This window comes from Haliaeetus leucocephalus, unplaced genomic scaffold (assembly GCF_000737465.1).
Source record: "Haliaeetus leucocephalus isolate CR32 unplaced genomic scaffold, Haliaeetus_leucocephalus-4.0 Scaffold556, whole genome shotgun sequence".
In the NCBI taxonomy this organism is placed as follows: domain Eukaryota; kingdom Metazoa; phylum Chordata; class Aves; order Accipitriformes; family Accipitridae; genus Haliaeetus; species Haliaeetus leucocephalus.
In genome coordinates this window covers 5,244,096-5,258,115 of record NW_010972992.1, presented here as the reverse complement: position 1 = coordinate 5,258,115, position 14,020 = coordinate 5,244,096, and the positions used below count along the sequence as shown (strand labels likewise).

The 14,020-nt window shown below is 41.8% G+C and overlaps 1 protein-coding gene across 1 annotated transcript in view; it reads right to left on the bottom strand.

Annotated features, from left to right (window-relative positions):
• Positions 1–14,020, bottom strand: part of RERE (arginine-glutamic acid dipeptide (RE) repeats) — a 176,495-nt gene that overhangs the window by 8,856 nt on the left and 153,619 nt on the right. Inside the window, exons 11-14 of the mRNA XM_010577532.1 lie at positions 6,031–6,193; positions 3,701–3,793; positions 2,718–2,917; positions 1,277–1,438 (exon numbers count right to left, since the gene is read on the bottom strand). Of these exons, the coding sequence (XP_010575834.1) occupies positions 1,277–1,438; positions 2,718–2,917; positions 3,701–3,793; positions 6,031–6,193 (618 nt within the window). The remainder of the gene's footprint in view (positions 1–1,276; positions 1,439–2,717; positions 2,918–3,700; positions 3,794–6,030; positions 6,194–14,020) is intronic.

Genomic DNA, 14,020 nt, shown 5'->3' with positions numbered 1-14,020 from the left:
TCTGTTCAGAAGCTGCTGCTCTATTCTGCCATCTGCCACGAGCAACTTCCAGAAGCCTTGCATCTACATAATGCACTAGCCACTCCCTCTGGAGGTCAAATTTAAGATAGAACCCAAAACAGACTGCAATTTTACTTCTGCAGACAGAAACCCAAGGGGCAGTTTGCACACAAACCCTGCACACATTTCTGACACAAGCTAGTAGGAAAAAGGAACATCAAGTAAAGCATTCCTCATCATGCAGATGCGGTCTCGAGCTTTGGAAGCGAAGGAATATTTTAAACAAAGCAGTTGTCTTCAGCCGTGCAGAATGAGGTCTATCAGGAACTCATACCAGATCAACTGGCCCAGTATACTCTTCTAAGAGACCAACACCAGTTGTTAACAGAAGATGGAGCAAGAATTTCTGCAGTAGACAGGCACAGGATAAGCCTCCTTCTACAACGTGAAAGTCTTGCTTTACTCCTGATATTTTGAGGGCTATTTTTATATCCCCTCAAATATAGGGCTAACAGTGAGTAGCTATTACAAGATTACTACCTTCTTTCATGGCCTGGGACAGCATTATACATCACATAATTACCTAACCTAGCTTCAAATTTTGCTAAGTTCTCAGTTTTATCATGTGAAAACTTGCTCCATACTCCAGTTTTGACTTGTGGGTTGTTTTGTTTTTTTAAATACTTATTTTTAACTTGCTACTTTTCAATTTACACTGCTTAATGGCAAGCCTTCCCATTTCATCTGGCTTTGTTTCTTCAGTACTCTCTTGGAAAGGCACTTATTCATTTAAAGAGACTAAACTGTCAGCTCGCTCTGAAAAATCAAGCAAATATACATACAGAAAAACAGTAACAGAAGTAGTCTCAATTACTACATATTCTTATTCCTTTGTAAACAAAGATTAAGTACCGCTTAAAAAAAAAAAAAAGAAAATCCCCAAAACTGTCTACTTGCCTCAAATATAGCATTTCTGATCTGTATTACTTCCATGAGCCTAACGCTTGTATTTGCATCCGAAATTGAAGGATTAATTTATCATGAGAGCAGTAAGGTTATGTGGGGATACTTCAATGGTTTTTATCACTACACGTCCTTATGTACAGGAACAAAGCATCAGTCAGATGCACCATTAAATTTTTGCTTATCCACACAAGTAGGAATTTCTAGGTCACTGAGAGATTCCCTGGCCTCCTAGAATCTGCATCTCATTGAGCTGACTGAAGAGGCCTCAGGTGTCCAGTCCTAACAAAAAAGGAGAATGGGAAAATTTTACCTTGGTAGACTTCTTCACTGAATCTGCTTTGCTGTCATTACTGGAGGTGCTGGCAGCGCTAGGAGAGTTGCGGCCACTGGAACGGATGTCTTCATTAATAGGTGAGGCTCTACCATCAGGGCTGGCTGGCTGCTTTTTACGACCACTACGTAGTGTAGACATCTATTTGTTTGACAGAAATAAAAGTGTATCAAAGTCAGCATTTGTCCAGCCTCTTCACCTTTTTCTGCCTTACATCAGGGGCGTGGATGGACCACTCCTGCTAAGAGCTTGAAAAATGAAAAACCAAGAGCATTTAACATTGTTACAGTTTTTCTTGAAAGCTCATCTGGACTTCAACGTAAAAGGAGGCAAATCCTTTATTTGTCTACTCAAAAACATTATGTGCTGATTGTTTTATTCAGTAGTGTCTGCTAGAAATGACAACATTAGAAAGATGTTCCAAAGCTGCCGCTGTTTGCATGCTAAATTTTCTTCATAAAATGCATGCAGGCACATTTGTAAGTGTGCATACACACACAGCAAATGAGGTAGGAGGGGACCCTCGTGTTCCATTAAAAAAGAAAGTCTATCAGTTGGCATTCAAGCAGTCAAGACCCGTTTCTAAAATCACAGATTCAGTGTGCTCCTGCTATGCCATAAGGAATCACAGTAGAGTATATTTCAATAATTAATGCTGTTTCCCTCCCAGTTTGGCATTTTTTTGGATGACTGGCTACCATAAAAACAATGAAGCCAACCTTACCTGACAGTGTAGCCTCACAAGATATTTACAAGCAATGGTCATACCATCATGATCAGAAAGATGGAGGGGGGAGGGCAAGGAAAAGAAATATATCTGCTGCTTTCCATCAGCCAAAACCAAAGCAAACATCAAATTAACTCGAGCTGCTGTCAGAGTTCTCACAAGTGACTTGCGCACAGTAAGGCTCCTGGCATTTCACCCCGAGTAAAAACTCTGCGACAGAGCACACTAACCATAGGAGCAAACTACAGTTTTCTGTAGGGAAGAGATTTTAACTCCAGTAATACGAGGACACCACATGAATGGGGTGTAATTTTTTAAAACTCTTCCTTTAAAATAAGCCCAAAGGCTTCCCTCTGACAGGATCCAGCTGGAAGAAGGATACATACTAGTACAAAATCTGTAACAATATGCTGATCAAATGCCCCCTTATGACGACAGTCCACTGCCAGTCATTAAAAACACGGAAATAACAAGTTTGACTAGAACTCGCAGAAGAGACATTTAAGCTCATTCTTCCAAAGTAAGCCTCAACCCCAGCAAATCTCTCACTTGCATACACGAATGCAGCAGCAGGCACGTACCATGGCAAACAAGCAAGATGGAGAAAGCGTCATTTTAGAAGTTTGACTACCTTTTTCCAGACAACGCCTCCTCTTTACAGAAGAAGCTGCAATGCAAGAGCGTTAAGCCTACCGAGCCTCGACTCCGCCTTGTCCTCATGCTATGCTTTCCACTAAGTCCATCATCTTCCTCTTTGACAGGCTTAAACATAAAGGGTGGAGGGTCTACAGGCTTCTCAATGGGTGGCAGCTCTCCGTATTTTTTGAAGTGAATGCGACAATCAGTGCACAATAAAATGTTTTCTCGACCGCCGTGGTGCCAGTCCTTGGAGGCTTGGGGCAGGAAAAGCAACAGCTTAGAAATACGCAACATACCAGATAACTCAGCACAAACAGACTGCATTATTAAAAAGCACACAACTAGAAAAGTAGCTGCTTTTCTATGGGCAACAGTATCAGAGAAATTTCTGAAAAACTTTGTCCTGTTTCAGGCTTAGTCTGTGTTCCCGTGCACATCTTCAATATTCAATTTACAAACTATTTGTTTACTTAAGCAACTGCAGCTTTGAAAACAAAGAAAGAAGCATTATCTGCTCTACTTGGGAGCTAACAGGCAGCTATTATTCTCCAAAGCTGTGGTTTCTTCAAGTGAAGTGAACTATGAACTTCTCATTTCCTTTTCTTCCCTTCCCTACTTTGGGGCTCACACTTCCATGCCATGCGTATGCCCAAATATCAGACAACCTTCAGGAATACCTACAGGAATGGGGCTGCTGCAGAAGAGATTTAGTGCAGCATAAACAAGTTTTGTGTGTGACAGTCACAGTCCAGTATTGATTTGCTGTATCACAAATTGATTATATAGATTACGGACTATGTAGATCTTTTCCCTGTATAAACGTCTACCTCTCAGGATTCTCCTTTGTCACGGCAATATTAATTTGCAGTGGCAAAGCATGATTAACTCTGCTAGGAATGCTGCATATTTTAGCTGATTCAACCCCACATTTTTTTGAACAGCTGTACGGGCACATGAACCGCTCTTCCTTGAATGAATCTGCATTAAATAGGCAGTAGCAGAATGGAGAGAAATACAGCAATGAATTGGGCGCATACTGGTTGTGAAGCAGTGACGACAGGCGTAGCCCTTCAGTTCCTGTTCACTGTCCTCGCTGTCAAAGTCATCTTCACTGGCCGAGCTCAAGTCCACTGAATAAGTAAAGAACAAGGGAAGAAGAGGAAAAAGGAAAATAAAAATTCAGGATTTTCTAGTTCCTCCTACTTGACTAAAATAACCATTAATAATAACAGTTCTCACATAAGTTTTGTGACTTCCTACAACCACCTTGCCTTGGATGGCCATCATTTCTGATTTTGCAAACTAAGCAAGGCCAGACCTCATCGGTCTACAGATTAAAGGAAGATTCCAGGAACACACCAAGTCATACAATTCACAGAACTTTTGATTCAGTAACACGGTACTTTTCCAATTAAGGTGTCGTTCACATACTGTTCATGCTTAGTCAGAGAGGCTGTGCTCCAAAAGCGTAATTTTCAAGAAAATGGAGGTTCATCTCTACAACCTGGTCAAATTTAAAAATCAAAGATTCTATACCTAAATCCTACTGTTACTAGATTCCATGGACAGATACTGTGGTGGCTTTTCTGGCTTTTATTTTGTTTCTAGACTTCATCTTCTAAACCAGATGGGGACTGCCGCTAGGCTCTACTAGACAGTGGCTATATTTAACCCAAGAGCTCGAAGGGTTTTGTGCGTGGAAGAAACAATGCTTACATATAATGTACCTGTTTGAAAAACATGTTGTGATTCTTTTGGATGAGAGGTACTACAAGGATACTACCAGCTTTCCAATCCTTACTGCAAGCCTCCTTAACGAGTTTTAACCCGTGGCAAACTTACATTTCGAGAATGTCATGTTTCGAAGAAGTGGAGAATATGGAAAGGGTCGCTTTCCTTTGTGGCAAACGGTATATAGCAAATTAGCCGATTACAAGGCTGTGAGCTAAAAAGCACCATCTAACCCACTGAAAATCCGCAGACATCAAAAAACTGTATCTTACCCCATCTTCTAAAACAACTCAGGAGTAAATCCTTTCATATTTAGAGCACTGCATTTTTCTAGCACCACCCCTATAAATTCGCAGCATAACAGGTCTATAATTTGTCACAAGCAGAAAGCCCTGTGGCTTCTTTTGTTCACATCTTTAATTAGAAGAGAACTCCTTGATGCAAGAATACTGTTTTTCTAAAGTTTCCAAGCGGGTATTTTGTAATACATGCAGGTTATAGAGAGGGAGGGATTCTACAGTACTTGCCATTAGCGTTTGTCATCAACTCATTACCCTTCAAATTAACACAAGGTCCCATTTAATAACAGTAGCTGCTAGCACTACCGTAATTTCTACATTAATTCTTGCAGGTGTTTAAACCCTGACTGCAAAATTGACACCAGGCTAGGACTTGCTTTCTTTTACTAAATTGATTTTTATTCTCATCCTGCAGTCGGATCCATATGGATGGGTCCTCCCAGCCACATATGCTCTGAAGCGCAGAGTATCTTGGATCGAGCTGCAGAGTCAAGATCCTCACTTCTTGTGCACACGGAAATCAGCAATAAATCCAATCAATTTCAGCAAGGAGAAGCTAATGGCCCTTCCTTGCTACCTCGCTAATACCCTCTCCAGAATTCTCTGTCCTGCCTGCTCACCACATTCTCTACCTCCCCCTCCCCCATATCAGCACGTCTGCCAATTTCTGCCTTCCACATAGTCCCTTTTCTTTAGAAGGCACATGGAATGTGCTGGGTTTAGTCCACAGAAAGACTTAAAACTCACAGGGTAGCGTAAGCCTTTTACATAAGGGCAGAAGTTTCTACATCCATAGGGACATTACTAGTCATAACCCTTTGCAGTGCAGTACTTTTCGCTGGTTTGGGTAATTATTCTTTGTTTAGACACTTCTGCTTCAGTCAAGGCCAAAGTTCTTCCAAGATGCGTGAAGATACGACAGTGCTGGCTGCAGCACGCAGTCTGAGATCAAGCAGAAGGTATGGGTCACCAACTAAGGATGAAAAGGGCTTCCTTCCGAAGGGATGAAGGACTTGCTTCTTTTTGCATTTCCTAATCCCCATTACTGTAAGAATCCCCGAAAAAATACAACACAAAACCAAGGAAAGAGTAGGGAAATTCAGTACCAGGGCAACGTTTCCATCCTTACAGGATGCTTTTATGTTTAAGAACTGCACAAAGCACTTGGTGATCAAAGACGCCTACCACATTCCAGCATAATGGTATAGGAACAGGAGAGGGCAACTGCCTGAACTCCATTTCCTTGCTTCATTCACTTCAACGTACAGCACCATTACATTAGTGTTGCTCCCTGCATCTAAACAAAGATAAATGCATTGCTTTTAGCTTCCACTTACAGAATTCACTGGAGGGGGGCCTGGAGGGAGTGTTGACTGGAGTGGAAGCAGTTCGAGTTTTAATTCTCCGAAACACAGCCTGTCTTCGATGCCTACGGTGGGCTCGAGAACTTGCTGCTTCAGGGGTTTTCTTCCAATAGTAATAGAAGGTGATTAGTTCTCCCTGCAAATACAGAAGGAGTATGTTAGAGGGGCATGCAAATCTGACTTGTCAGCTTTTTTCCTCCCTTTTGCTCTCTGTATGCGTGCACATGTATTTTTGTAGGAAGCTTCATGATGTTATTTCAGCCAGACAAAAGAATCCTTTAGATAAGACAGAAAAAAAGAAAATCCTCCTTATTTTGTTTGCTTTTGCAGGGGAGGAACAGAAGTAAATAAATGCCTTCTCACTCCTCTCCTCCTCCCCTAGGAAAGAAAAGAGGTTGGGTAGTGTGTATCCAGCTTCCACCTGGATGCTGCTGGCACTGTTGGTCTCAGCAATTCGGAAGGGGGGGCCCTTGCCTTGCTGTCAGCATCCTGTTGACATCTCTGCACAGCTCAGGAGGAACTGCATCCGGAGAGGTACCACCTTTCAGTGAGCTGTGAGAACAAGTAACTGGTAACTGCTAAGAATCCTCTGGTGTTTACAGAAAGAATAAGGATCAATTCGAACAGATACTGCCACTTTGTCAACCTACATTCTGCGTACAGGTATTCTTAAACATTCCTGCTTAAGAAGCTGAAAGTTAGAATAATAACGTATTCAACAAGAAGTCCATAACCGTAACTCAACCCTACTACAGTAAATCGTGTTTTAATTTGAATATATATGCCCACATCTAAATTAATTAAGCAGTTAAAAGAGCACACCTAGAGAAATGAGTGATAATTTCACAGCATAATGAATCTGGCTTACGTTCAAAAACTGGAGCAGCTGCCATTCAAACTAGCGGATGTAACACCAAACTGCAGAACAGCATGTGGTTTTAATCTCTTTTCTCTTACTTTGAAACCCCACCATTTCCTGGCGACTTGTCTGCCTCTAAGGTAAAAGGTGTTGTTTCTTTCAAGTTGCAAGAGAAAAATGGAGAAGTTCTAACCAGCCCCTTGAAAAATCAACATCAGAACAAACATACCTGAATTGCCCACAAAAAGGGTTTCTTTGAACTGCACTTTATGTGATCAAATAACATAACCTCAGCCCGCTCCCTCTGTGGGGAAATCCTGCAGCCTATACCGAGGGCAAATCACTCGAGTTAACTCTAATAAAGACACACCCTTAATGGAAACTCTCCCAAGGGCCTCAAACAAGCAATTATAGCCATAACTCACATCTGTACCACTGAAACACTTGAAAGACAAAAGGAGGATGTTGTTCCAGACATTAACTGCTGACATTTAAGACAATTAAGAATTTTACCAATGCCTAATTTAAAAATAGAAACACCAGAAAAAGAACACAACCACAACCTTGATTTCTGGCAATAGACAGAATAGATGCATTTTTAATCTGCACTGCTATAGACTGGGATTGATGCTACTGATCCCCACCACAGACTCCAACAATATTCACACCAAACTGTATTCACAGTTGGTACCTGGTGAGGAGGAGGAAGGAGTAAGTGGGCAAAATTAATCATTACCTACAGGTGTTGACTCTGAAAGGACAAAAGCCCTGCTAAAAACAAATAAATAACATAACTCTTTCCTGAAGAGAATCTAAAACTAAAGTGGCTGCAGGCTGGTGACGAGCATTCAAGCTATGTTAGATCTGGGAAGAACACAAGAGTTCTGACACTCAGCACCCTGCTCTCTGCTTCTGCACGTGTTTGCTTTAGAAATACCATTTCACTTTGAGTCCATTAAGTGGGCTCAAAGTCCATCCGCCACAACTGTTTGTCAAACTGAGGATATGACCTGTGCCAGGAGGCAGACAAAGCTCTGCAGAAAAGCTTATGCAATGCTTTTCAGAGGTAGAAAGTCTCTCGCAAATGAAGCCAGCCACATTTTACCTATAAATTCATTTATATCAAATCTGAGGTGTCAGCACCAAGGAGCAAGTCAGTAAATCCCATGTCTTTATGTCAGTGAATTAATGTGTCCTCTGACATACAGCAACAGCAGAGTGCAAACCAATCTGTTTTCCTCCCATCATAAAATAGGAAATGGAAACCTATTTGAGCTCTATTTACACATCGCAAACCCATCAGGTCCCACGGGAAGCCTAACAACTTATACATGCACTACATCATAAACCCAACTTCTCAAAAAGACATGGTATATATTTCTAAAAAACACTAACTTCATGATCATAATGCTTTTTTTCCTAAGACCCTCCCAAAACTGCACAACTGCATGCCGATAAATATGAAATGGAAGTTTATTCAACAACTAGGTTTACTCCATCTATGAAATCTGCATGTATTAAAGGACTAGAGAATATTCTGTACTTCAAATTCGTCACACTGCACAGCTACATGACTCAGTAAATGACTCAACTTTCTGACAAAGACGCCGAAATAAAAGTCAGAGAGGAAGCATACACGGAAAACGTTAATGTTACATACGTACACACAGGTTAGACATGGAGTACACTGAAAAAATTCCATGCCAGATCTTATTAGCTGCCTGGCTATCTAATATTATATTGTCTACCTAAGGGATTAAATGCTGGAGTGGAGTGAGTCAGGTAGGATTAGAAACGGCATACTGGTGTCTGCACGGGTGGCAGAAGCTTCAGCACAAAGGAATAATTCAGGAAAGCTTTGGTTCTACAAACAGGGAGTAAAAACAGCTTCCAGCTTCACTGCAAGTGAAGTCAAATGAACTTTAATCAAACATGCATAGCGTGCTGCCAAAACCCATTGCACATAAATTCAGGGAACAAAAGCTGTTGCAGAAATCAATAGCCTACTGAAACATTAACACAGGCAAGCATTGATCAAAAGGCCCTTTTACAAAAGGCAGCCTTGCAAATTAGCTGCTGTTTTTGCTTGCAAGCAAACAGAAAAGCATAAATGCTGCTGACATGAATGGCCTATAATGATCATTTTGTTCCCGGCGATCTCACCTCACCTCACCACAAGGTCTCGCAGTCAACACATCCTACATCTCTGTACTATAATTGCGAACAGCATGATGAACTGAGGCAGTCTGGTGCTTGTTCACTGGGGGAGGGCTCAGAGCAGCTGCTCTGAAGCTGTTTTTCTGGGTAGCAAGCCTACACCCAGGGGAATAGTCCTAACCTAACAACCTGCAAATATATTGTATGTCTCCTTTGAAGTTTTTAGTGCCAGGAACTGGGTATTGGTAGCAACATACGCACTAAAATCACATGAGATAAAGCAGACTGAACCATCCTTCATTGCATCATTATACTTGTTTGACTTAAGAGTGACATCCCCCCCATTTCCAAACTTCAGAGATAAATTAATTAAGGAAGGGGTGAGACCACTGAGGCAACTACTACCTGAGGTGAGGTCTCTGGCTGATGGTGGAAGAGAAACTCAAGGCGTGCAAGCCAAGCTCAGGGAGGGCTGAACCTGCTGCTTGCAACAGTGACCTTGTTTATCGCTCTCTAATCAGTTTAGTGGCCTGAAGAGCACAGACCATCTGAAGTTAGGAGGAGACTGTCTCCTTTTGCAATAAGCACAATCCAAGTGCTTCTGTCGCCCTCTTCTCTTCCCTGCACCCAGTTAACACGCTCCTGTTGAATCAAGCTCTGGGACCAGCAATAAAACAGGCATTAACAACCACTGCAAAGCCTCACAATGAAATGGTAAACTTAAACAATGCACGGCCCAGCTTATCACCACTTTGCAGGTGAAGTAGCAAAAATTGTATATGGTTGCACATACATGACCCATACTGCAAGTACAAATGAGAAACATGAGTATTCAATGAAGCAGTCCCTCACAGCACAGGCAAAACCATTCTTCAGCAAAGCTCCCAGGCTAATGAATCAAAGCAGTGGTAACATTCCAGATATTTGGTGGTGAATTGTCCAGCAGGAAGGGTTTCCATGCCCTAGTCACTACTTCTTTCACCAGAACTGTCAGCGGGCTTCCTCCTGTCCCTGAAATCCACCTCATCTCAGACCCCAAATACTGACGTTGCTGACGCAATTGTCCATTTGTACCACTTACAATAAATCCAGTATGTTAGAAGGAAAGTCCCAATAAAATGACCCACACGTCTACTCCAACACTACCCCTCAAATGAGAGGCTCTAATTCCTGTACTGTGCCACATCCAAGGAAGATGCTGTTAGTGCTCTCCCCGATCAACTCCATCAAGGAGCAGCTTTTTCCATCAGTGTGCAGAGAAGATTCATCTCTCTCCCAATCTGTTTAGTTGTTCATAGTGAGGGCTTCACCTCCACTTGATACAACGCCACCTCTTTTCTGCAAACGCAACTCCATTTTTGTTATGTTAACATCTGATTAACTGTCCCGAGCAGTTTATCAAACACATATAAAGCAAAATGAGAAGCATCGTTCAGGCTTTTAATGCCGCCTTTCCTCAAGAACATCTACTTTCCCGTTACTGAAGTTTCACAAGACAGAGGGGATATGTCCTTCACTAAAAAACACGGTTCAGCTTTCACCAATTTTGAAATACATCCGGAGCTCCCAACCCCTCAAATCTCTTGCCTTCTCCTGCCAAGGCCATTTCACCCCATGTTGTAGGTACATAAAAAAAAAGTCACACTTCATCTCCTTTTAGCTCTGTTCTAGGGATTGTTTTTAAAGAGAAAGAAAAGGTTCAGATCCACTCCCGCAGGAATATGCAGCAGTGAGACTTTCCCTGCAATTCAGCTCTGGAGACTGAGCTGACGAGAGTCTTCAAGTGCCCAAAAGCCCACCATCCTCCCTAACCCAGCACTCCGGCTATCTGCACGTATTAGAGATTACTGCCTTGGCATGGAGCACCTTTCTCTTACCTCTCCCACCATTTTCACCCACTGCTCTCACCCATTTTTTTTTCCCAGCTCAATCACGCTCTCCAAGCCACATCACGAAACACCAGGGCAGGCCTTACTAACTCTTCCACAGCCTTAACAAACTAACGTGAGCACCAGCAAGTGCTGCATGCCCTGGTTTCTCCCTTCTTATCAGTAGTTTTCAACTGTAAAATACACAATGCAAGCTGTGCCCCATGTTTGTGTTTAGTCTTGCCTTAGGTAAACAAAGGATTAACACTGTGTATGCATTTCTGGATTTGAGAGGTTCTGACAGCCCTGCTGCAGCAGACACTGCTCCTATGGAAGCCAATCACACAAACACATCAACTTACCTTCAAGTATCTGTTATGGTATTACAGAGTGAGCAAACATAATAATTGCTGTTTAATTTCCCCAGAGCCTAGCTCTGCCAGGGAAGGGGAAAAAAAAATAAAAAATCATGGGGGAGGGGAATAGCTTTACAGTAATTAAACAGAAAAGGTAAATGACAACTCTCTTCAATGGCTATAAACTAGCCATGGCAGACCAGAGGGGAACAGATTGCCCAGCTGTGGCCTTAATGAATTCACAATCTTTCTGGAATGCATCAAGATTTTATTAAGTCAACTCAATTTAGCTAATGCTCCCTATTACTAAAGTCCTGTGGTAAAAACACCGTCTCCAGCGCTTCTCTCCTTCACTGAATCCCCTGGCTTTAACAGTCTTGGTTACAACATCTGCTCAAATGCCTGCATGCCAAGGGGCGTATCGAGAAAACGGACTACACATGCACACTTCTGCATAATGGGAGCTTTATAGTACACAGGTTGCTTCCTGAAACTTTACAGAACAACCCAGAATATCGCCATACACTATTAGACTGGGAGACAAAACTTAAGGCATCAGTCCCTTCCATCACACGTATCTCCACACCCCAAAGTTGCTAATACCGGAGGCGCAGATGTATGCAAACAGGCTAGCACAATCATGCAAGAAATCCTCTGACCTCCTGAACAGCACGGCCTACCGCATCGAGGTAGAAACGGGACAGTTAGCGGAGAGCACTGCATGGCTATTTCTTGTTATGAGCCTATATCCGGATATTTTAAGAACTCCTGACTTGGTTTGAACAAGTTGAAGTATTGAAAAAATGCAGCAAGGAAGAGAAAGAACAACAGCTGTGCGCAGCTCAGAAGAGCTGAACCTAAGCATTTTCACAGTTTTAAACTTGGTCTACATGCCTCTGCCAACTATGACAAATAGGTTTGCATATGCTCTAATTAAGCAGTAAGTCTCAGCAGCTTGTTCAGCAGCACTGATTAATGTCCACCTTGGGTGCACAGGAATACTGCATAATCTGAAACATTACTGAAATTTTAAGAGAGGCTTTTAAAAACCAAGCAATATTTTACTAACACTACAAAAAACACATTAAAAATCGTGGGATGCTCTCTAAGGAATATGCTGCAGGTCTCTCAATTCTCTAGCATATTTTAGAGGTATAGGCATTTTATCTAGCAGTTCCTCTAGCCATTTATTACCTTTTGGATGGCAATACAGCCTTCTCTCCCTGGTCTCCGCTAAGAACTCCACCTCCAATTTTAGGAGAAGATCGGCTGTCCTAATGCTCTGTTTCCTTGTTCTGCAAACGGCAAGGTAAGCTACCCGCTTTCATTTTTTATTTGAAACTCCTGGCAAAACAGGCTGGCCAAGTGAGAATCAAAAGAGGAGACAGGTATGTAAGAAACTCAGGCTAACTCCTTGGGTTTTTATGCTGTCAATTCAGCCCCAATACAGGAACAGTCACAGAATTTCCTGGGAACCCAGCCGAGGCTCCATCTGTATTTTCTGGATTTCATTTTGTTGTGGAAAAAACCTGCAATCAGATACAGCTTTATGCTTTCTAATTGTTTCTGCTAAATGAGCACTGCTACCCTGCTTAGTCCTCTACAGACCAGAGAAGAGGGAGCTTTTATCTCCTACAAATTATGCTTTTGTTTAGATAGCTGACACAGGCCTACGATACAACAGGTCATTAGAGAACTGTGTCACTCCTGATAGTGCTGAAACAAGTTTGGAATCTGAAGACTTCACTCCAAAATTCCTCAAGCAGTGAAGAGACTAAAACGATTTGATTTTTCACGGTACTTAAACACACAGATCACTTTTGTAATTCTTCCAAGAGAATATATTTGCCCTCCTTCACGAATAATAAAAAAAAAAAAAAAAAATCAACCTAACGAGTGAGTGCAAACTCAACCCAACTCTTACAACAAAATTATGCATGGGAACTGGAAGTGGCAAGAGACACAAAGAACAATGGAATCACTAGCAGAAAAGAGTCAGTGAACAGGGACTGCAAAGTGGTGAGAAAAGAGGAAAGCAATATACAAGATAGGATGTAAATAATCTCTCATTTGAAACACACATTTATCTGCACTAACACAGTAACACTCAACCATTGTATAGCATCTTCCATTTGATGACAAAGTCATTGCAATATTTACAAATTAAGTCTCAGCACATCCTTTTTAAGTTTTATAACATCTAGAAACAGAGACACAGAAGATTTATAAATTGGCCAAGATCAATCCTGTGTGAGAAGTACAATTGTACTGATTAACTTCAAACTATGCGAACAGCTTCACCAGTGACAGTCAGGCTCTAAAATTCCTTTGTAACTCAAACCCAGGCCTACTGGATAGGCTTATCCATCCTTATTTAGCACAGTACTGGCTGACTGTTCCTCAGCAGTTCAGCTTTCCTTTCGCCCTCAATATAAGCTGCTTTTTCTTTCAGTCGGACATTCTTGTTTCATTCCTACCACTTGATTGTATGGTTTTGGCAAACCACACCGAAATCAAATGTTATTGTCCATAGCCCGAAAAAACCCACCAATAACATGTCCCTGTGCCACATCTCACAATTTTCATGTGGTTTATTTGCTAACCTTTTCCAGTGTTTGTAATTAAGGTTGCCTATATTGGTAGGAAATAAAGAGAATTAGCATATTATGGAACTTACCCTTGCTATCTGTTCTATGTGAACAATTCTTCACCCCCCCCCCCCT